Source organism: Abramis brama (genome assembly GCF_963993115.1).
Source record: "Abramis brama genome assembly, chromosome: 8".
In the NCBI taxonomy this organism is placed as follows: Eukaryota; Metazoa; Chordata; class Actinopteri; order Cypriniformes; family Leuciscidae; genus Abramis; species Abramis brama.
In genome coordinates this window covers 40,885,902-40,910,234 of record NC_139970.1, presented here as the reverse complement: position 1 = coordinate 40,910,234, position 24,333 = coordinate 40,885,902, and the positions used below count along the sequence as shown (strand labels likewise).

At 37.0% G+C, this 24,333-nt stretch overlaps 1 protein-coding gene across 5 annotated transcripts in view; it reads right to left on the bottom strand.

The window, feature by feature from the left end:
- Nucleotides 1–24,333, bottom strand: part of cobll1b (cordon-bleu WH2 repeat protein-like 1b) — a 51,953-nt gene that overhangs the window by 4,183 nt on the left and 23,437 nt on the right. For 4 of the 5 annotated variants that reach the window (XM_084122861.1, XM_084122859.1, XM_084122860.1 and 1 more), the window contains 10 exons: nt 18,622–18,813; nt 15,191–15,398; nt 13,079–13,304; nt 12,902–12,952; nt 12,611–12,708; nt 12,140–12,361; nt 11,003–11,141; nt 5,879–6,107; nt 4,690–4,766; nt 1,861–3,230 (listed from right to left, as the gene is read on the bottom strand). In XM_084122861.1, coding sequence (XP_083978987.1) covers nt 1,861–3,230; nt 4,690–4,766; nt 5,879–6,107; nt 11,003–11,141; nt 12,140–12,361; nt 12,611–12,708; nt 12,902–12,952; nt 13,079–13,304; nt 15,191–15,398; nt 18,622–18,813 — 2,812 coding nt within the window. The remainder of the gene's footprint in view (nt 1–1,860; nt 3,231–4,689; nt 4,767–5,878; nt 6,108–11,002; nt 11,142–12,139; nt 12,362–12,610; nt 12,709–12,901; nt 12,953–13,078; nt 13,305–15,190; nt 15,399–18,621; nt 18,814–24,333) is intronic. The other variant, XM_084122863.1, reaches the window with a different exon arrangement.

Sequence of the window (24,333 nt, the reverse complement as noted above, 5' to 3'; positions counted from 1 at the left end):
TTCTGATTATTATAAATGTTGAAAACAGTTGTGCTGCATAATATTACTATTATTATTAATATTAAAATAATACATTTTAATAAAAAAAAATATTTTATAAACCATGATCTTTTCTTTTCCCAGAATTTTTTGATGAACAAAGCTCAAAAGAACAGCAAATATTTGAAACAGAAATATTTTGTAACATTGTAAATGTCTTTACTGTCACTACAATTTAAAGTACCTTTGCTAAATACATGTATTAGTTTATTTACATCTAAATAACCAAATCATGTCTTCCACAGGAAGAATTATATTTTGATAATTTTCTTTTATAAGCACCAACATAACAACACGTTGTCGTAAACAACATTATTTACATACACCATCAGTCAAAAGATTAGACACACTTGACTGAATCTTAATCTTAAAAATGATTTAAACTCATCAGCAAACAAAAGCTTTGACTCAAGACTGAGGGCCAAACACACATTGTATACGCTGACAGCACACACCGGGCCCTGCATCACTAAACACGCTCACAGTTGACCCCAGAGACACAACGACAAAAGACGAGTAGACAGGTCAATCGGGGACATAGATTAATGAGCCATGTGCGTCAATACATTGAGTGCGCACACAGCCATCACAATGAGTGTCATCCAACTCCCAGTATTAATTTACCAGCACCAGTTTAAACTGGGTATTTTTCACAATAGATTATTTACTTGCACAACAACTGTAGTACAATGAGGCTACAACAGGTGTGCCAAGTACTGAAAGCAGAACCACCCGCATGGTATTCTCACCATCTCACTGCATGGTTCATACATACATGCTAGTTTTTGAGAGAATCTTATCAAATATATAAGACACAGACATGACATGGCCATATTTTACACCCAAATCAACAAAAAATCTATTTTTCATGACCCATTTTATATGCAGTACACGGAGCCTCGTTTTTAATTTTGCAATTTGTTACAGTGACATTTTGGGTGGTACCTTCCAGTAATCTGATTGGCTATTGCATCAGCACAACAAACAGTAAGTGTTTTTGCATTTAAAAAAAAAGTGCAACAGAAATAAACATTACTTATTTTAACTTATAATTCTCATGCAATTCTCATGGTACAAGATGCTGAAAAAAACAGCAAAATGAAATGCAACCGCCAAACATGTCTATCTAACGCATGTCGAAATAGACCAATTATTTAAAAAATAGCACAAACGGGACCTGTTCAATGATTCTGCTCTGTAATACAGTAATGGGAATCTATTGAAAATCACAACTGAGAATAATAGACATAACAATTCAAAAGAAACACATCCAAATGCATTACAGCAAATCTGGATGAAAAAATATGCCCAATTGTCATGAAAATATGTTGGGAAATTTTTATATATATATATATATATATATATATATATATATATATATATGTGTGTACTGTATATATATAATATATAAAATATAATAGTATTTGTATTATTATATTTTAGGGAATCATTTTTGATAATAATTTTTTAATTATTAGTATTATTATATTTTAGGGAAAGTAATATTTTTATTATACATTTAAACAAAATAAAGACTATTTTTGAATAATTTGTTTGCATTGCAAAATTCTTACATATATAAATTCTTACAAATTCTTACATATATATATTTATATATATATATATATATATTTATATATGCATGTAAGACTTTTGCAATGCACAAAAATGATTCAAAAATAGTCTTTATTTTGTTAAAATGTATAATACAAATATTAATTTCCCTAAAATATAATAATACTAATAGTAATAATTCAAAAATTATTATCAAAAAGATTCACCCAAAAACAAACAAACTGTTGATGTAGAGGTCGCACTCACAGTGCTCGTCGGCGACTCTGGCGATTCTCTAATGGATCTCTGTGCTGTCAGAGGATGTGTGCGTGGTGACTCCCCCAGGGCATGATGGGACAGAGAATGGGTCCTCTTCACAGCAGAGGACACGGCCTGAGCGAAGCGAGAAGGTGTTGAGGGCGAGTACGGTTTGGGTGCAGCAAAGGTTCTCAACTTCTCCAAACTCAGTGAAGGTGTGGGGTTAGTGGGAAGACTCTTCTGATGGGGCAGAAAGGACAACGGTGGAAACTGTGAAGATTTGGGCCGCGGACCGTCAACCTCTGTATTCTGAGGTAGAGGTTTATCACTCGCTCTTGCATTTTCCTCCTCTTCCCATTGGACTGGTGGTGGTGGAGGAGGGAAGATGTCCGGCGCAACAAACGCATCAAACTGCGGGCCGCTTGTGGCTTCTTTTGGACGGGTTGCAGGACTGCTACAGCAGCTACTGCTGCTACTGCTACTGCCGATGCTCGCTCTGCGCACGACCGCGGAGATCACGTAATCCCCGGGTGATCGTTTGTGCGGCGGCAGGCGGAAAGAGGCTGGTTTGGGTCTTGTTGCAGGTGGAACTTTCTTGTCTTTGACTGCGGATTCGGTTCCTTCTTCTACTGGGGACGAAGCGGTTGCTGGAGGAGATGTATAAGGGCTAGTTTGCGCAAAGACGTTCTGATGGCCGTTAAGAGCAACCGTGCCATTGGAGGGAGACTTTGCTTCAGATTTGCAGTCCACATTAGGCTCCAGAGTCAACTCTGCCTCAAAGAAACGGAGCTTTTCTAGAGATTTCTGAGGCACGATGGTGTAGGTGGTCATGCCGACTTTGGGCGTGTATTCACGGGTGAGCTCATTTGATGGTTTTGGTTTGGGTTCGGCATCTACAATATACTGGACGCTTCCTGCTTTAGAGGCTGGTGTAGATGTCAAGTCCTTAGATGGTTGGATCGCAGGTGATTGTGGTTCAGGAACTTGCAGCTCTTCTGTGGAAGTGGCCATGTCTCGCTTTATTCCTGTTGAGGATGTAGACGGGGCCATGGAGGGTTCAGTGCATAAGCTCGATGGCTTATTAGAAGGTTGTTGGGGTTCTGCCTGCATGTGGGTCTCGGTGTGAGTGAAGTTGACAGTATTGGGGATGGTTTCAGGCATCTGGTTCTCAGAGCGAGATGAATGGCTGGGCTCAGGGGAAGCCGCAACCGTGTCTGAATCAAAGAACTGGGCTTGCAAAGTCTGGACGCCGCATTCAGATGTTTGAAGCGTGTTGATCAAAGATGCAGGCTTCTCTGTGGTGCTCGCAGAAACCTTTTCCAGAACAGGGACACTTTCAGATGGCTGACTTGCCTCTTCTGTCTTTTCCACCAGGGGCTCTACAAAAAGAGAAAACAAAGTCATGCATCGAAGCCTTTCATTTTGTCACTAGAGTTTTACTGGAATACATAGCCCATTGCACATCAAACTGCTTTCTAATGAGTTTTTATAGGGATTGTGTCATGAGGAATCAAATTTTAGATTTGATTAAAGAGTTCATTGTATTACTGTAAATTTCAGACCTCAAAACTTCAGTCCAACCAGAGCATTTATTGAAATTAAGCTGCCAAAACGAGTCATTCTGATATTAAAGTATGAATAACAATCGCATAAAGTTCACTGAGGCAGTGGTTCCCAAACTTTTCACAGTGTCGTACCCCCAGAAGCATTTAACATCCTTCTACACCTTTTCCATTAAGGGACAATAATTGCCCATTTAAATTGATTTTCCCATGCATTTTTTTACTCTTATAAAATACCTATATAAAATAAATAATGGTTTAAATAGAAAATGTTCAATAAATATGCAATGATGGTAAAAGCGAAGTGATACTTTTACATTTATGCATTTGGCAGATGCTTTTATCCAAAGCGGCTTACATTGCATTTCAAGGTACACATTTACATTCTTATCAGTTCTTGCTTTCCCTGGGAATCAAACCCATGACCTTGGTGTTGCAAGCGCCAACGTTCTACTGTTTGAGCTACAGGAGAGCCAAAGATTTTAAATATTAAACTAAAACCACCAGTAGGTAGTGGTAAGTCACTGTCTTAATGAGTGACCCATCGAGTCAATCATTCATTCAGTAATGAAGCAAGTGGCTGAATGAATGGGTCATTGAATCATTGACTCTCGCGATTCGCGTTTGAAGCTGCAGATTCGTTCACGAAACACCGTTGTGTTGCAGTTTTGCTGTGGCTTTCGTTGGAACTATTATTTCGTTGCAAAATAAACCAAACAATACAAAACTGTGTTAAAATTGTACATCACGTATAACACTTTTGTTTGTTGTATGAAATCAATGCCACATTTGCAATCATGTGGATATTTGGGAAAAATTGCATTCTTGCTCGTATAAAGTTATCAATATTAAAATCAAGAACACAAGGGCTATGTTTTTGTATTGAAGAGAGTTTGAGTCTTAAATCAATCTCTATGCACAGCCTGTTTCTATATTTGTTCTTCATAAAATTAAGTGCTAATACTTTTACAAAGGTTGTCGAGGACGGCAGTAATATAGCGAGATTTGCTAAGGCAGCATATCAGCTCACAACTTATCATATGCATGCTGCTTGTGTGGATGCAGTCAGTTTGATATGAAAAGATGAGGTAATTTGATTGGATGTTATGTATTTGATCTTCTACGGCATTTTGCCTGTTAGAAATCATGCTCGGTTTAAATGTTATTTAAGTTGGAGTAGAATTAACATACTCCAGTTTGGGAACCACTGCACTAAGAAAAAACATTGAGTGAAATCTGAGGTGTTGAAGGATCTCACCCATCAGTTGAAGCTTACCTTTCTCTTCTGATTGGATATGAGAGCTTGCGGCCTGGTCCGACTTAATCTCTCCATTCACTGTGCCTTCAGGTACTCTGTCAAGGGTAAAAACCATGTAATGTTTAAAGAACACATTTAATGAAATAAATTACCTACAATTAATTTAAAATTAGAAAAACTAAAAACATTTACATTAAGGCTGTCAAAATTAAAGCGTTAACATGTGATTGTTTTTTTTTGTTTGTTAAAAAGCATCCATTTTTTCCCGTCATCCTTTGGCTGTGCTACAGTATATGATCACACTATCATTCATTCAAGTGCCATTCAAGCATGATAAGACGCAAAAAAAGGACTTAAATCTGTACTGGCGCGCGTCTGTGAATCTCATGTCTGTGTGACAGACACACACGACTTGTGCGCACAAAAAGCCGTTTCAGAGAGCACACCGGCCGCATTGAGTTCTCTTTCGCGCTTGACACACAAAAACACACAAAAGTATGCCAAAATGCCTGCTTTTTCAAGTATCCTCATAAGCACAGTCTTAAATGAGTTAAATAAAGTCTTAAATGACAGTAAAGAGTTGTGAGGACATCGGATATGTGTCAGAACCACATCGTGTGCAACGTCTTAAAGTGACAGCAGCCTAATAAACCTGTTGCTGTCTGTCATTAATGTAAATCAAAAAACAAAACACAAAGAGAAAATCACTCCCTGCTCTTGACTGAACAACTTTTGTAGCTTTAATAAGGATTAATCTATGTTATAATTTATGAAGTGAAGACTGTGAAGTGTTTGATAACAATTTCTGTATATTTCCCGCCTGTTAGATCAAATATTTAGAACACCCGTTTTTATGTTGTTTCTACAGTAATTTGGAGGTAACTGTGTAATTATTACAATATAAAAATATATTAAAAACTTTAAATGTTAAATGTAAATTAAAACTTTACGTTAACCCTAATCTCGATTAATTACAGAAAATGCGCGATAAATTCGTTACATTTTTTAATCGATTGACAGCACTAATTGACATACATTTATTAAAACAAACCTAAATCTCCTTTAATATGAGAATCAATAGGTTTCATTTCTAGGTTGCTTTGTTCTCGTTGCTTTCAATGTGTCATTACAGTGTTTGATTACAAATTTTTGAACTGCCACTGAATATAAATGAACACACTGTGCACTGAGCTTCTAATGAACATACTCTGCATCTGTGGACAGGTCACATGATGGATTGTCTCTGGACGTCCCACTATCCAGAATCTCAGAACTCTGAGAAGGAGACGTGGTCCCAGCTCGGACCGAGTCCAGAGAGATGTCGGCGGACAGGTTTAGGCTGCTGTCATCCTCCAGGTGCTCCTCCTGCACAGTGCCGGTCACATGCATTTCTTCCTGTTCCTTGATCTCCTCCAGAGGAGACTCCAACACTGGTTCTGCAGCGTAAAATCATGAGAAATGCAGAAAGTCAATTGCTTAAATATTAAAAAGTACAGTTGCAGTTACACTGAAGCAGGGGTTTCCACATCAAACTGAAGTGATGCCCATTCTCATGCAGGAGCAGCTGATAGAGAGAGAGAAAGAGAGAGAGAGAGAGAGAGATGTGGTACCGTATATGTAGTGTTAATATGGATTCTCTGCTCCTCAGAGTCAGCGAGTGGCGTTAATTAAGACGTCTCGCTTCTCTCGCCTGATTCAGCTCTTCAATCGTCCTCTCTGGAGACCAGCGAGATGAAGAAACATCCAGAGAGCCGTCTCTGTGATCTCTCCCAGACACTTAGATTCAAAGCCCTTCTGTAGCTGCTCTTCTATCTCTGCTCCATTCTGAGCTCTTATTTAAGTGTTTCTGGCTCTTTAAATATTTATTTTCTTTCTCAGTCATTAGAACTTCTGACTGTAAGCATAACTGTAATCATCCTCTTAAACTTCACGAGGACGACGGCGCACTGAAGCATTCTTTGTTTTTTAATGTAAACGATTGTAATTACCCTGAAAAACTATACATCATTAAACAGATCTAAGAATCAAGCTTCAGTATTTGACCTCTATTTTATTCTGAAAATCTTATAGTGGCAGGTATATCTTAATGTGTTTCAGGAGTTCTAAAAAGAAAAAAATGAGTCAATAGTACCTTTAATATGAATTATGACCGTCAGCTGCTCCCATTCAGAAAAAAAAAACAACTCCTGTACGGTCGTCATGAAAGAGCTTTTAGTTCAAAATTGTGCAGATTTTGAGAAATACTGATAGATTCTCATATGTTTACATCGAATTTATATAGAGACGAGTAATATTTATACATTTTTTTACCCAAAAGGCAGTGCTTTGACTTATTAAAAACACTCGACTTGCATTATAAAGTTTGGAGCAAAAACATGGTTTTAATCTCATAAATTGTCGTGTATTGATGGTGTGCTAAGCTAACATGCTAGCTAGCCCTAAGATGCACCTGTCACCTAGCTGAGCAAATTTTTATGAATAATTTTAAGGCGAGACACTACAGGTGAATAGGGTAAAATTTTTAACTAGCAGATATCACCATTAAAAACTATCCCAGTTGATTACCTACATTAAGATGAGAAAAAAATGTATTACAAGTTTTCTGTAATTAAATGTTTAAATATGCAAATTAGGCAATATCTAATTTAATATATGCTATTTTGCATATATTTAAAAAAAACGAAATCTGAGTATTGGATAAAGCCAGGTTAAAAATTATTTTTTCACTGTGTTCACATATTAGATGGGAAAAAAATTACAGAGGGATTTATGGATATCTACTTTTGTTATCCTGTAAATCAGGATATACTGTCAATAGCCTTAAAAAAAATGGAAAAAAATTTCGCCATGTTTTTTGGAATAAAATGTTATATAAATCAGGCTAGGAATAATAAATTTACAAATCCCTCTGTAAATGTCTTCATAATATAACTAGGTACAAGACTGGAAAGTTTGGTGTATATCGGTGCTACTGAAGTGGAGATTTCGGACTTGGAGTGTGAGAGAAAGGTCATTTTGAGAAAACGGGCTTTAAAGATTTATCATCGGCCAATGAGATTGCGCATTCAGCCCTTTTACTTTCACGATTGGTTGCTGATAAAAAGGAAATGACCATATTTGGATCCGACAGCATTGTACAGGAGAGAGAGAGAGCTTTCCAGCAGTGCATGTGATGACAGGAAGAAGACAGCGATCGCGGAGCAGCGTGTTGATTAAGAACGCCAACTTTTGTTGAATTGATGAGAAATCTACAGACGTGAACAGACAAAGTTTAGTAAAATAAAGACCTAAATGTGTATTTCTGACTTTTTTTCACCACAAGTCTGAAAGAAGACATGTGAATAGAAAGTCGTCCGTAATTATAATGAAGACAAAAGAAAAGAATAATCAGAGCTATAACCAGGCCGAAGAGGTGTGAATGTGTGCAGGAAAGAATGAGACTGAATGGGGAAATTTACACCACAAACTTTACAAAACTGAAGCTATTTATAAAAAAAACGTTAAAATAAACTGCAAAGTGTCTGCATTCAAATGAGACCATACTTATTATTTTAGTGCAAAGGGTTCATGAACTATATCTGTTTTAGTTTGGGTATGCCATTTCTTGGGATTTTTTCAAAAGCGTGGGTGAAGGCTAACAGGGTAAAGAGTAAAAAGTGTTCAGGGCTTCTTGTAGTGCCATCAGCCAATCAGTGTTGACTTGAGCCTGCACTGGGGAATGCCTTGTGAAACTCAATGCAACTAAGCAAAAGTTGCAAAAGCATTCATAAAATACACTTGTAAGAAACAAAACCGAGCGAATGATCCCTGCTGGGTCTCGGAAGGCCGTCCTTGTATAGTTATGAACAATGAGAAGAGTCTGCCTGCAGATTTCGGTCCCTGATTAGACAGCACTTTCTGCTTCATAGAAAAAATGCATTTGAAAAAACTACAGTATGAGCGCTGCTTTCATAGAGAAGTTTTGTCCAAAGACGTACACCCCTTCAACACAGCATGAGCGACATGCTCAACACTCCCATTAAAATCAACAAAGCTTTACAGCAAAGTTTGCAGCCATGCATGGATTACAACAGGACCTGTTTTGTTGCATCGCTCGCTTCCAGCGTGAATATTGATGAAAAGATTACATTTGTTTCATGGGTCAGAAAATATAATGAAAGCACCAAGTCATTATGATCTTTTAAAAATCCAATCAACAGAATATAACTGATCTGAACAAGTGATTTACATAATAAATTAAGTTTATACATTTCTACTATGCCCTATTTCCTGTAGAGGACTCTAATAAACTGAATTAAAATGAACACATTATGCAAAACCTGAATCCAGATAGATAGATAGATAGATAGATAGATAGATAGATAGATAGATAGATAGATAGATAGATAGATAGATAGATAGATAGATAGATAGATAGATAGATAGATAGATAGATAGATAGATAGATAGATAGATAGATAGATAGATTGATTGATTGATTGATTGATTATTCATTATTATGAACTGGTAAAAAAGACAAACCGTGTCAAACTCATAAGCATAGCCAGATATAATGCTCAAACGTACTTAAATAATTGTTAGGGAGCCGCAAACATTCAATGAAATTGGAAACAGAATTGTCCAATTCCTCATGATTTCCATCCAGGGAAATGTCAGGTTGAATGCTTGTGTAATCACATTTGCTCATATAAAACCTCTGATGAAATGTCATATTTGTGTTTACACCCAGAAGGAACTCACACACACACACACACACCACAGCTGTGGCCCATTTGCAACCGTTTGCCCGTACGTGTGTACGAGTGTGAGAAAGAGTCTAACTAATACAGCTGCAAACATTTAACCGAGTGTTACATCTAGTAAATTCTCACCAGCCCAGCCACCACCCAACTCAGGCACACCACAGCTCAGATCCGAAACCTAGACCGCTGCCCTCTGAGATTTAGATAGATTTAGATGTTAGAATGTTGCTAAGCTTTGCTAATGATACTCTAATAAACGGGACACACAAACATTGGGTAATTTGATTTATAGCTACTTTTCTATTTATATCCCCCACGCTTGTAGATCAAATCAGAGAAAGTGGTGATGGGTCTGTTCAACCACTAGGTGGAGACAAAACACACAGAGAGTCAAAGGCAACACACACTGGCTCATCTGCACTGTCCCCAAATGCCCACCCATTCAAAGTACAGCTGCTGTGCTCAATCAAGCCCTTTCACGCACAAAATCCTCTGAATAATGACATAATAATAGCCTAAACTCTAAATAATAGCTTTCTTTTTTACTTTTCCACCCACTGCCAACAGATTACAAAGCACAAAACATGATGAAATAGCCATGATACTAAATTCTTGTTTCTTAGCTCATATAAACACAGGGTTGTTCATGCATTAAAATATATATTTTTCAAAATTAAACATTCTAAATAACTAATCATATAACTTTTTTTATAACTCTTTTTATTTTATTTTCTAGTTTGTTTTATAGAAACTATAATATAATATAATAATATATAAAGTAATATTCTATTAATGTAACTTTTTTAATAACTATAGTATTTTGTAGGAAAACTATATTAATATAATATAGCAAAATCTTATAAAAATTCAATTGTTTACATGGCAAAAAAAATTGCCTCCAGATGTTTCAATAATTAACTATAACATTACATTCTCTTTGTTAAAGCAGCACTCAGTAGCTTCGGGATTTCTTCGCTGTATTCTCGCTTTTTGCTGGCAGGTTTCTCTCTAGAGCTCCCCACACAGCTTCGGAATAGATATTTGACAACACTGTTGTAAAAACTCGTTGGCGATTCTCAGACACCAGAGGCTATAGATCAACGACATCAAAGCAGATGGGACATTCTTTAAAACGTCTTCTTCATTCGGGTTCGGACAGCGTGAGGGAGCGCAATAATGACAGCATTTTAGCAGATTTCTTTTGGCCGTAAAGCAATTGTTTACATCGCGAGACCTGATATCACGCGAGACTTCCTGATGCGGCGGCCGGCGACCCGCCGGATCAAAGTTGCAAGTGCGTATTTTCCGCTCACGGGCACCAGGGGGGTGCGAAACGACCACCATTCAACCCGAAATAAGTAATATAACCATTCCAATGACTCCGAAGCTGTTCAGTTAAGGTAAAAAAAGTTACTTAGTTCACCTTTAACATAAAGTGCTATTAAGTAATTGACTCATTTCAGTTATGTAGTGAATCAGCATGTAATGATTGTGTGGATGCAGTGCACAGACGTTATCACCATGAGCCAAGAAACCCCCTGAAACTGCTAGTGAGCACAAGCATACTCTCAGAAAGCCTTCAGACCGACCTGTCATGCCTCTGTCCGGCGTGGTCTCATCAGGAGAGGCTGGGCTGCTCGAGGTGGGGGGCGGGGGGGCCTTACGCTTGGTGGAAGACTTCTTGAAGGACGACTCTGTCGAGGATCCCCGGCTCAGAGGGGCCGTATTCTTTGGAAAGCGGGCAGAGGGACAGTAATAAATGTGACATATAATTCCAAATATTTGGCTGTGGAAAACGTAACCACATTCCCTAATGACAAGGTGATGAAATGACTCAACCCAGCACTGAGTTTACGTAGAAACAAAACAAATACTGTGAAAGCAAGGTTGAACCGCTCATTGTATTTGCAGAGTGCCGTTTACACATAGATACTTGGTCTTTGAACTGAGGTCGTGAAATAACAGGTTACCGAATCTTTTCTCTTTTCTTTAAAAGACTTCCACGACAATTTGAGTGTCTGGAAACTTAAAAATGTCTGAATGTCGGTGCATATATTTTATTTTCTATAGTTTGTTTTATAGAAACCAAAATAAAATTATAGCAAAACATTATAAAATCAAACAAACAAACAAAATATAGTTTGTCAAGTATTTTTCTTTAAAAGACTTCCACAATAATGAAGGCTCATAAAGGCTTATGTACAAGCTTAAGTGTCCAAATAATTTTTTTGGGGTCACTGCATTTTGCACAACTAGTTCCAAACGTCTGAGACCACTAGTGAACATATCTGCTATTTTGTGTTCTTTTTCTAATTTAATATAAACGTACAAAAATGTACACATTACAAGTCATATCAGAAAAACATGAATTTGAGAATGTCTTAGTATCTGGATTGTGTGTCTTTTGCATTAATGATAGTAGCACTGGAGCTACATGAACAAAACCTGAGGTCATGTTTCTCAAGCATGATTTATGAAGATCCAAAAAGCATCTTTGAGCGTCAATGGAAGAAAAACATATGACCGTCTGTACAAAGAGCCACAAAACCAGTCACTCAATTACTTGCATTTGATTAGTTATCAAAAAAATAGTGCAGAATTCTTCCTCAAAAACTTTGTTTACATGAAAATCTTTCAATCTGATCTCAGACTTTTGGACTCCACTGCATGTTCAAGCCAAGTGTTCCTAGTAAATATTAACTGAATCCCAGAACAGCGCTACATACCTGGTTACCATCGGGATGCACAGCCCCGTGGTTATGACTGAGGTCACTAGGCATGCTCTGCGACATCATGCTAGGAGGCAACGGGGCTCGTCTTTTCTTTGGCATGTCGGAGGGCATGGTATTGGAATCGTATGTAATCGGTGAATGCGTGCTGAAGGAACTCATGCTGACCGGCCTCTGTTTCCTGTGCACTGGAGATGCCGGTGCACTCACGGTCATAGACTTTAACGAGAGACAGCCAATCGTAAGTCAGCACACTCCCAACCAGTCCCACCCGTGAGCCAATCACAAGTAAGTAAAGTCTTTAAAAATTTGCATAAAACAAATATGACCACTGGTGCTCAGGGAATGTTTACAAAGAAATGTAAAACACACATGCCTTTGACCTTATCTTAACTTCACCAAAAAAAATAATAATCTCAAAGCATGTTATCGTTCTTTGTTAAATACATATAGGATTTCATAACTCACCTGTTCAGATTGCTTCTTACTTCCTTTCCGAAATAAGCTGAATGTCCGCTTATTTTCTTTCTCCCTCTTGATTTTCTCTTTCCCATGATGAAATATTTCTGTGATTTAATGCATTTAGTAGTTAGACATTATTAATTTCTTACTTAAAGGAATAGTTCATGCAAAAATAAACAATATTTCAACTTTATATCATTTTAGAATTTAGAATAAAATGAGGGTGAGTCAATAATAACTTTCATTTCGGATTAACTATTCTTTTAAAATGGAAAATGTAATGTTAATGTCACTTACCTGAGTGAGTAGGAGATGGAGGCAGACTTATAGGACTTGCAGGGCTAATAACTGTAGGAAAATAAGCAAACCCAAGAGCACAGTATAATGAAAATCTCAATGTCACCTTATAAAAACCAGTCCTGCATGACCGAGTCATTTTAATGTACTTAGCATAAACACACACTGGGCTCTGACCTCTGGTGTCTCTTGCATACACTTCCCTCAGACCGAAGTCATTGAGGGAGCTTCTCAGGTCCAAAGTGTCTTCCGAGTGGACGTGTCGTAGTAAAACTGTGGTCTGCGGGTCAAATTCACATTTCTCGCAGATAGCCGGAAGCAGTTCTCGTAGAGGAACCCGAGGACTCACCCTGAGAATGGTTTTCTGGGTTTTCTTGTAGTTTATCACTAATCGTACGGTTGCCTGAAAGAGAAGAGAGAAGAAAAATAAGTACTGCAAGAGTGTGTATGTGTGTGTGTGTGTGTTGGGGTGGGGGGGTTTGCCATATATTAGTAGCTTGGTATTAAAAGATTGATGTTTTTATTTTTTAGCATTTTAATTTAGATTAGGGTTAGATTATTAATAGATATATTAATATTTTTTTAAAATTTAAATACTCATCATGTGGTCTGGTTGGAAGTTTGCTGAGGCAAACATGCTTTTTTGTTTTGCTGTAATGTGATATTGTTTGTCATCCGTTATGAAGTGGATTGTTAGTATGCTGTACAGCCATGCTCTGTTTCTTTCAATCATCTAGATAAAACAAATATGCCTTTATTCGTGACTAAATGAACAAATGTCTACATGAAAATGACTAAACCCTGTTTAAAGATTTACTTTTCTGCTTAGTCAACATCAAAATGGATCTTATTTACTTTCTAAATACATGTTTCTGGTTGATTTTTACTGATTTTTACTGATTTTTACTGATCAGTACTGTAAATACTGATTTTTAAAGTATTTTTACTTTTGCTAAAGTATATAGTATGTACTGTGCACAATATGCTAATTTAATGCATGTATTTTCTGTAATGTGAAGAATACAAGAGCACACAAATGAACCTTTCATTTACAGTGTGACAAATAAAACAGAAGTAATATCAGTCAAGCATTTATTTAGATAGCATTGTTAAAGGGGTCATGAGATGGATTTTTTATTTTATTTTAATATGTTCCTTGAGATTCACTTATAATGTTAATCTTTTTGCACAAAGAAAACAAAACAAATATATATGCGGGGAAACTATTTTAAACCTTCATTCCTCTGTCTGACATAATCTGTTTGTAAGCGGCGGCTCCTTTAAGGCTTGTCAGTACACAGCCACTGTTATGATTGGCTAACGTCATTGCATAGGATACAGTATCAACACCCCCCTTTGATATTGCATGTGAGCAAGTGTTTTGAAAACATTATCCAAATAAAACCATAATTTACAGACAATGCATTATAAAATCATTTACTCATGGCTGTGATGCAGCTGCTGTCAGACTCAATGCAATCGGCTGCTTCATATTTTAACAAAAGTTTCTTTGCAAACTTTCCATTACACTGTGCCTTGTTTACAAAACAAAAAGTACATATGAAAGCGCTATATAAATGCATCATTCATTCATTCATTCATATAGTTCTTCAACGCGAACCGGGATGCATTTAAAATAAACCATCTACTTATTTCCAATGCTGGGAAATAGCTGGGAAAAAGACTCAAGTGCGTGGAGTGTCAGAAACTGAACACACATCTGTGTACTGTATCAGTGTAGACAGCATGGCAAATGTAATGCCAGTGGGCGGGTCTATGGTGTGATGATGTATAACTATTTGTCGAAGTCTTGCTCTGGAGGCGGGCATATGCACGTTTTTGCAAATGTGACGTTGTTACGCGTGGTTATAGTAAGCGCACGAATCAGAATCAGTGAAAAGTAAAGGCATTTTTAAATAAGCATTAAATAAAACTCCAAAATAGCCATTGTTATTTACAAGATGAATACTGATTAAAACATTTATTGGTTGAATTCAGAATAGCACGCTAGCATACTACTATTAGTGTCGTAGAGAACGGTCAAGTGCTAAGCCACTGTTTGCAATAGTGCATACTGTTTCACATACTGCATTTATTTAAAAAAAATAAATGATTAACTTTGCAACACTGCCACTGTTATTGAACTGAATTAGATCAACACTAAGAGTGTTGAGCTGAATACTGACACTATTATCTTTTATAGAGCTGCTTATGGTCGTTTCATAATCAATTTTGATTTCATGGGGACTTTGTGTTTAATTCATGTTTAAGGTACAGTGGTGTATAAACCTCAGGCATAAGTGATCCCGTCCTTTTGATTTTTTCTTCCATGCCTTTCGGTTTCAGCAGGATCTTCTCAGCCTCTAGGGCTCCGATAAGGGCGTTGGGTTTGAACTTCACATTGTTCCTGTTGGTGGTGACGAGCTCTATGGTGTGGCCAGAAGGGTTCAGGTGGTACTTTGCACAAAGCATGACCAGCAGGTCCATCATGGGTTTGCTGAAAAACATGCAAAAGCAGAGCAGACTTCAATTGCTATCAATCATTCTGATAACATCTCATTTTGTGTTTAACAGAAGACATAAAATTGGGTTGGAATGATATGAAGTTGAATACATGGGGACAAAAATGCAATTGTTTTGGTGAACTTTTCCTTTAGGACACAAGCATCTGTGTTTTACGGTTTCAAAAAGTTATGAAAGATATTTTTTTCCATTATATATTGTTGTTGAATGAAAGCCAAAGCCCCAGGAAACATGTGACTCCGACACAAGCTTTGCTATCTGTGAAGTATCAAGGATTTGCATTAATGCTATTTTGCTGCAGGGCAATCCATATCAAGGAAGTTCAATTGATTGTTTTTCAAGTGTTCGTGACATTAACAATATAGTCATGTGAACAGAGAAATTCAGAAGAAATTGTGCAAGCCTTTCTTCCCTGTAAAATATATATATTTTGGTATTCCATGGAACACACAGGTTTGTTGTAAATAATGAGTAATTAAAGACAGAATTTTCATTCCTTTACCACTGCATTTCCAAACAGTGAGGATCATTTCAAATGTGGTTTCTTTTCCATTGACTCCTGTAAGGCTTCAGTGAAAACTATGACCTATATGCTTGACACATTGCATACTGAAAGTGTGGAAAATCCTTTCGAGACAGCTTATGACACAAAAAGCTTTCCAGCTGCTTTTGGAATTCTAGGATCTGAGAAACCTTTGGAAACACAGAGCCAATAATTTAATCCCGCTAAGAAGCAGGCCAGCAAGTCTGGGTGGCACACATTTAGAAAAGCAGGTGAAGAATTTGATTATTAATGCCTTTAATATGTTGAATTTGGTTTCAGTTTTAGCATTAAGCAGGCAAAAAGTTGAACTTAGGGAAAATTAGGTTTCATACAGGTGATCGGGATCAAAGAACAGATTGAAACAATGATTAAATGTGATGACTGAAATCTGAGATCAGGTTTGTGCCGGGAAATAGAAATAATACTTTAGCAACACAATGTAAAAGCACAAATCCAATCCAATCCAATCCAACTTTATTTGTTAAGCACTTTAAAACAACCAAAGCTGACCAAAGTGCTGTCTAATAGTGCAGTCTAATTTGAAGAAAAAATTATAGATGGATGGATGGATGGACAGACAGACTAGATAGATAGATAGATAGATAGATAGATAGATAGATAGATAGATAGATAGATAGATAGATAGATAGATAGATAGATAGATAGATAGATAGATATCTGTAATGCTATTAATATCCAAGTAATGCTATTAATATTCAAGTAATGCTATTAATATCTATATCTATTAAGCCAAGTTTAAGTAAATCCCACTGGCACACCATTAACAGTTGAGATGAAGCGTCGAGGACAGAAAACACCCTGACACTAAACACGGCACAAAGAGCACAGCAAATGATCCAACTGCTGAAATCGATCAAGTGTTTAATGATAATCACAAACAGCATAACGAGATGCAGTATTACTCTAACGTCATTTTGTCCCCAAACCAACCCAGATTAGTTGCAGGAGCTCTGAGAAACACGCTGCCCCACCCAGCTGACTCACTGCGGCAATCATCTGATTAGTTTCATAACAGCAATCATCTGAGAATCTTCATGATCTCACATACAGCACGGCTCAGAGATTAACACCTTCCATGCAGAAGTGTCCCATAATCATTAAAAGTAAAGTTCCGTAAAATCGTCTCAGCTTTTGAGAATTTTTGTATTAAGTTAATAGTTGTAATAAAGTATAATAATCCATAACGGTTCAGGTTGTTAGGGCTACAGAAACGGACACAGCTGCAAGTGAACCAATGTTTCATGTGCTCATGCTCAGGCTGTAATTTTTGCAATGTTTATTCCATCCTGCCAAACATGCGCCATGTTCAAAATAGTTTGTAGGCAACATGATTACATCATCATAAACTCTCTGAACAGTGGTATTTGAATAAGTAAAGGACTAGATTTGTAAGATCATGAGAGATGATACAGTATCTGAGCAGTGTCAGGGGCGCTACTACCCATTTGTTAACGGGTACACAACATTAACATCGTGGTCTAATAAAGAGTCTTGCAAAAGCAACAAATGTCCAGTCTTGTGTCTAAAGGTTTGCCAACAAACTCCTCAAGCACATCTGTATATTGTAATTTGTAATTTAAAAATATTTGGCAATTATTACTTCTGGATGAAGGGAAACTCAAACCAAAGACAACACAATCTTTTTCAATGTTGTTTGCAGAGCACAATGCTGTGACATTATTTAAAGCTGAAGTGTGTTTTTAAAGAATATATGTTGAATAAAGTTAGCTTTTCTTATCCAACTAGCAAATTTTGTTCATGTTTTAAGCTTAAACTTAATTTAATTTAGTTATTTATGCTTTAAAAAACTATTTGAAAATGGGGCACAAAAACAAACATATTAAAAGCACAGTGGAACGATAAATGGGCATTGTTGATAAAGTTAAAATTGGAATAAAAAAAATAAAATAAATTGGAATAAAAAAAAAGCATAAAACGAAAATCTTAAATTTTGCCTTGGCAACTAACTGAAAAAATTGGAATAAAAAAAAGTACTAAAACTGATACAAAAATAAATTAGAGCTAAATAGAAATATGTAAAAAATAATAATATTATAATAATAATAAAAGCATATAACAAAATGAGCTAAAACTAAAAAACTAAAACCAGAAGCTAATCCAAAATATTAATAAATACTATGATAGTATATAAATAATACTAAAATAGTGAGCGGTTCAAGTATTATGAATCATTTTTGATTGATATTATGTTAAATTTAAGACTTTTAACGTTCTTAAAAGAATCTTTAAGAATCCACGGGAACTCCGACTATATTGTTAAATCACTTTGACTTTCCACTTCTCTGTCAGCTAGTTGTGTTTATTTCTGTTCAGAGACTCTTATCTTGAAGCTTTTCTATTCCTGTCATATCATTGTTCAAGTTTCCTGTGTTTATGGCCTGTATCCTTTAGTTTCTTTTGATTTCAATAGTGACCCACTGAGTTCACCTGCTTCTAGTTAAGTTGCTCGATTTCGATGCTTGTTTATTTGATAAAAACTGTTCCTTGTCTCTTCTCTTCCTTCATCTTCCCTGCTTAAAATGTAACATCTTTACCAAGTGAACTCCAGACCAGCCTCCAGCAGTTTTACAAATCCAGCTGTACCTAAAACACAACCAACAAAACCCCTCACCTGCCATGGACCACGACGGTCTTCTCCACCCCTCCAGGTAGGACCACGGTGAGCGTTAAATCCTTCTCCAGCAGGTTTTCCTTCTGGTCCATGGCAGGGTGAGGGTATGCTGGGAGCTTGTGGCTCAGCAATGGAGCATCCAGGCTTTTCTGGACAGGAGGAGGAGGAGGTGCTTTGCTTTTCAATGATCTCCTGTTAAACAAAGAGAAAACAGATTAAAAACATCAAAGTGTCATAAGAATGTATGGTGAATTTATGAGTTGTAGGTGCAGAAAGCAATTTCTGAGAAACTTGATATTTGGAATCAACCCACACAAACACACCCCTCCGTTCATCGCTCCGTCCCCAAAATACACAAACACGCAATGCAAGAGTGGATGTCTCTTTCATAGCTGAAGCAAAACACTAGTCGCCAGACACTAATGCTCGGTTAATGTAGCAAAAACACACGTCCTGTTAAACACACTATATTTAGAGAAAAATGACTGTAAAATCAAGAGTGTAAACACTAATGCATGCATCATGACACATTTTGCAACACAATGACATAAAATTGTGCAGCTAGTTTCCATTTGCATGCATGCAATTACTTTTGGCTGCTGTGACTTTAGACTTCTACGTAAATACCACCTTTGCATGTGAAATAAGTCCTCAAACAAGGCCTGCGTGTCTGCTGTCACATCCAAAATAGTTTTTAACCCCATCCTCATTCAAAAACAGAACACTGTCAGAAAGATGTGCAAAAATGTTATCATTAGGAGGGGTAACAGCTTGTCACAAGGGCAATACCCTTAAAATGACAACTTTGTACCTTATTTACCCCTAAAAGGTTCATAGTAGTACCTTAGGGTACATAGTACTTTGGAGTAGATTCTACTATGAACCTTTTAGGGGTAAATAAGGTACAAAGTTGTCATTTTAAGGATACAGATATTGCACCAATACTTTTTCTGACAGGGCATGTTTGCAAAGCCTACATATAGCACAAAATAATGCATGCTGAGACATGCCACTGTAAAGCAGAGGCTGATTTATAATGCAGAGCTGGAAATAGTACAAGGTATGGCAAACTTTTCCTCATTTTATGCTTAATTATTTCCTCTATTGTTTAAGAATAATAGTATCTATCCTTCTTCCTGCGCATTACCTCACCATGACTGGACACACCAAAAAAGGTCAATGACGTGTAAGTGTGGTCATGTGTGACCGTCTCAGACTAACGTTTCAAATTTCAAAACAGGATTTTTTTTTTTTTTTTCACAGCTTAAATTGAATTAATACTCTTTTTTGGACTGGGAGGACATCAGGGCTGAACTCGTCTCTTACCTCAACAGTTCAAGGAACATTATGACCCCTTTAAATCTCATTAGGCCAAGCACTATACAACACCGTCCAAAAACTTTGTTGCTCAATGTGGTCAATTTTAGGTTACAGGGCATTGAACACCTCAGGCTGTATTACGCCATATGAAGCAGAATGGTTTTGTTTGCATGTAAAATTAATCCAAATATGATGACTCCTGAGAGATGAGAAAATGAATGAACGTTCTGTTCTGCAAAAACAATAATGGTGGGCATCAGAAACACAATAAATCACCACCTGCTGTTCACAAATGTCTCTCAACAGCAGACAATATTTTATATGAACTACCTGATTTTTATTTGATTTACAAGATTCCCTGTGGAGAGTCAGGAATAGTACGGGCCTAAGGAACAGAGCGTAAACATTACGCAGGAAGTTGGGAAAGCCCCTGAAATGTGTGCATTAGTATAGCGTGTTATGTTTGAGTTGGTAGGGCAGGCCAAAGTAAACAAAAGGGTTTCTGACACGGTAAGCAGACACATTTAAAACACACGTTTCAAATAGCAAACGTCCCATTAGTGTCTACCAAAGTGCTCATCAACATACATCTGAAGATTTATTTGCACAAATGGCATTTTTCTTCAAAGGTGCCGTGGCTCGTCCAATCAGAATTCAAGATTCATTGACTTGAATTGTACTATCTGTTATGAAAACACAGCATTGCACGCATCTTTCATAGAAAAGGCAATACCAGAATGCATTAAGACAAAAACAAATAATCCAAAATGGTAGTTTTCTCTCTCTTCTTTCCATTTGTATCTGTTTTGACCTGAAAGGACTTTTATGCAGTGGATTAAGAGGAATATTATGAATATAATATACTTTTAATGGGATCATTTCAAACTATTTCAAACAGTAAATAGAGCCATGGGCCTTGAAGGCTCCAATCAGTCGACCAACTCACATGCACAAACACCGACGAGACACAATGTTGATTTTTCAAGGTTTCACAACTGGCCACCTCTTTAACCATAACAGCTTTATCAAACCTCTGTAATTCCTGAATACTGCAATGCATAGTCTTTTAGGTAATAGCCTAATTTACAGTTAACAAACATTTTCGCCCAGTGAGTGATATACAGTATAAGTTGAATATGGTACATCCAACTTTCCCTGTACATACAATACACTCATGTAAACCAATACTATATAGCAAATCTCTGAAAGATTTGAGAGATTTGAGAGCATAAAACTTCTAAAATTATTTTTTATTATTAAATGCTAAACACTTATTGTTGTGCCTATGCAGTTTATGGTAACATTTACTATTACTTTTGTACCCTTTATGTTAAATGTAAAGTCTGAGTCCTGAACCAAAACCTGTTGAGAGCCAGTTGTCTTCTTACCTTTCTAAATATGTTCCCAAATCGGAATATTCCAGATTTGTAATGCATTTATTCTAGTCAAAGGAACTTAAACTGTACATTAGTGAGATGAAAGGGACACACGTGGCAGCGGTTTTGCTGTCAGCTGAATTTAAATGACAAAGAGCTTCATGGAAACACCTGACAGCATGCATGCATTGTGTGACTTGTTTTGTTGACATGAGGGGCTTGCATGTAAACATGCGACCAGGCTGCAAAGACAAAAGCTGACATGTTGACTGACTACTTTTGATGCTGTTTTGGGGGGAATCTGTGGAATGGACAAAGGGATATTTCACTGCTGGAAAGATGAATGTGTATTTAAATTGGGTCATTTATGTAGTAGAAATGTGAAATTATTTTAGAAGTTGGTGTCTTCTAGACTGAGAAAAGCCAGAAAATGTATTTTTGGCTCATGTGGATGAAAGACAACAACTCCCAGAATGCACTTGCTTCGCTGCCCTACGAGGACACTCCCAAGCCACGCCTACCGGTTACAGAGGGCAGTATCGGAAGAAATGACACAGCTAGGCTACTAGTCGACTCGAAACTGAAAAGACGGCGTTTTATCGTGAGATCCCCCTATGGGCGGGTTGAAGACATGCAGAACGAGCTCCTCCTACTGGCTGTAGTCTCTCGCCTCTGGACAAAAAAGCCCAAAAATGATGCTAAATGACGATTTTTGCGTCATCTGAGTTTTTTTTCCAGACACACAATACAGAAATCTCTCGTCTCAGGGGGACATGAGGGAGGGAAGCACGGTCATTCGAAAATACTACCGGGTTTCTACTGATACAAAGCTTAATGCTAATCAGTGAAGTATCCCTTTAAGCACAGCTGTGAATCTGAAAGCATAAGCAAATGATGGACGTCTGGGCCTGTATATGACTATGAAAGGCTGATCACAGTGAGTGGATCTGGAGACTATTTGACCACCATCTCCGAACAGTGAATGACACACCGGCGTGTCGGAGCTTGACTGAAGGAAGGCCTTTTCCTGTGACACATCGCTTGAGATCTAAACTCATTCATCATCAGCACAGATAGCTATCATTAAACACAACCACATATCTTCAATAAACTACAGCTCTCACACAAACGCATGCATGCTTTGCTCACAATGGAAGTAAAAAAAACGGATCTTTTGGAGTAACGAACTTAAAAATCTGCTTTTTTGTAACTTGAAAAACATCACATGAAATGAGATTTGTCAAGTTAGTAAAAAATGTGTTTACAAACTTGATGCGAACCATATTTGTACACTAAATGCTTTTAAATCCAGTTACAAGCTGATTTTCAAGTTGTTTTTTTGTCATGTAGAATTCAACATAGACTACAAAAGTTTGGGGTCGGTAAGATTTCTTAATGTTTTTTTATACAGTAAAAACAGTAACAGTGTGAAATATTATTATCATTTAATCAACTGTTTTATATGTTCATATTTGTTAAATCTAATTTATTCATGCGATTCAATGTCTTCAGTGTCGCATGATCCTTCAGAAATCATTTGCTGAAGAAACATTTATTATTATCTCTGTTGAAATAGTTGAGCTGTTTAATATTTTTGTGGAAACCATGACAATTTTTAGTGCAAACACCATCTTATAAACTGATGGAGAAAGCAACTGTAATCAATTAAGTCGGGTTAACAGCATGATGTCATTAAAAACTGACTTAATGACCAGCAGAGTGAAGAAACATGACTAATGTCTCTTGCACACATCATTTAATTCATTAATAAGCCAAACCCGCAATGTCTCAAAGCATAAACTCAAGAGACATTTGGTCACATAAGGGCACTTCAGATCGCACCTCAACTCTAATATATATTCAAAACACCTGTTGTGGGGGGAAAATATCTGAACAACATGTGCATGTGAGTCCTCGAAACAAGAGCGAGGCAAAAGTTTAAAGCAGGCACAGGCCGTCATGCGTTCACCATACAGATCCTAACGCTGGGTAATCTGCATTATCACAGTGACGACTCAACACACACAACATTTTTAGACTATCTTGGATCATCAGACATCAGTAAACTAAGGTCGTAAGGCTCATTACTGGAATATTTGAAATACCAGCCCAGACCCCACCCCCACCCCCACTGATCTGGCTCAACATGTGAATACATTTCCCCCCAAATTGAAGTATGTAAATGATGAAAACTCTTATATTTGAGCTTTTCCTCGTCTAGATTCCAGTTCTGCTTACTCTGGACATCTACTAACTTTCATCCTTGGATGCTTTTAAAAGCTATGGATGACATTCACAATACAATGAAAATACTGTTTACCAACAAACATTTAGCAACTACATATCTATGTTCGTCAGGAATTCTAGAAAAGAGCTGTTTCATATTCGTACTTCATTAAAATTGAGCTAAAAATATCCCCCAAAAAATACTGTGAGGCTGAAAAAAGCCTGTCTTCAAAAAATTATTTGAGATTACAATTAGGATCAATGGATAAACTTAGAATTGTTGTTGCAAATAGCTGATTTTAGCCTTTAAAGCGCAAATGCATTGACAAATATAAGACCAAATACATCCCAGTCTCACCAATTAAAAATGTTTATTATATACATCTTGGCATTACTTTGAAATCTGATAAATTCAAAATATGATTTACTTTTAAATGCCATATTTCTCATTATTATTAATACAATATTAAACAGGTCATTAGAGCCGTAGCGCTGCTTACATGCATCATTTGGGGGTTTACCGTTGTGTATTGTCACAGTAATTTCATCTATTTGGTGTGATATTCACACACAAGCTTAAAACGCGTGGCATGGGCAGTGGAAAACGCAAGATGTCGAGATGCATTTCTTAAAAATTAAACTTGAGCGCTGCGTTTTTAAAATGAGACGCTGTTAAAGATGCGAGACGCTGGCGCAACGGTCAAACACGTCCGTCTAGCGCGTTTACATAGAAAAGCAATTGAAAAGTAGTGCAGTGGAACTGAAAAACACCTTCTGTGTTCATTGATAC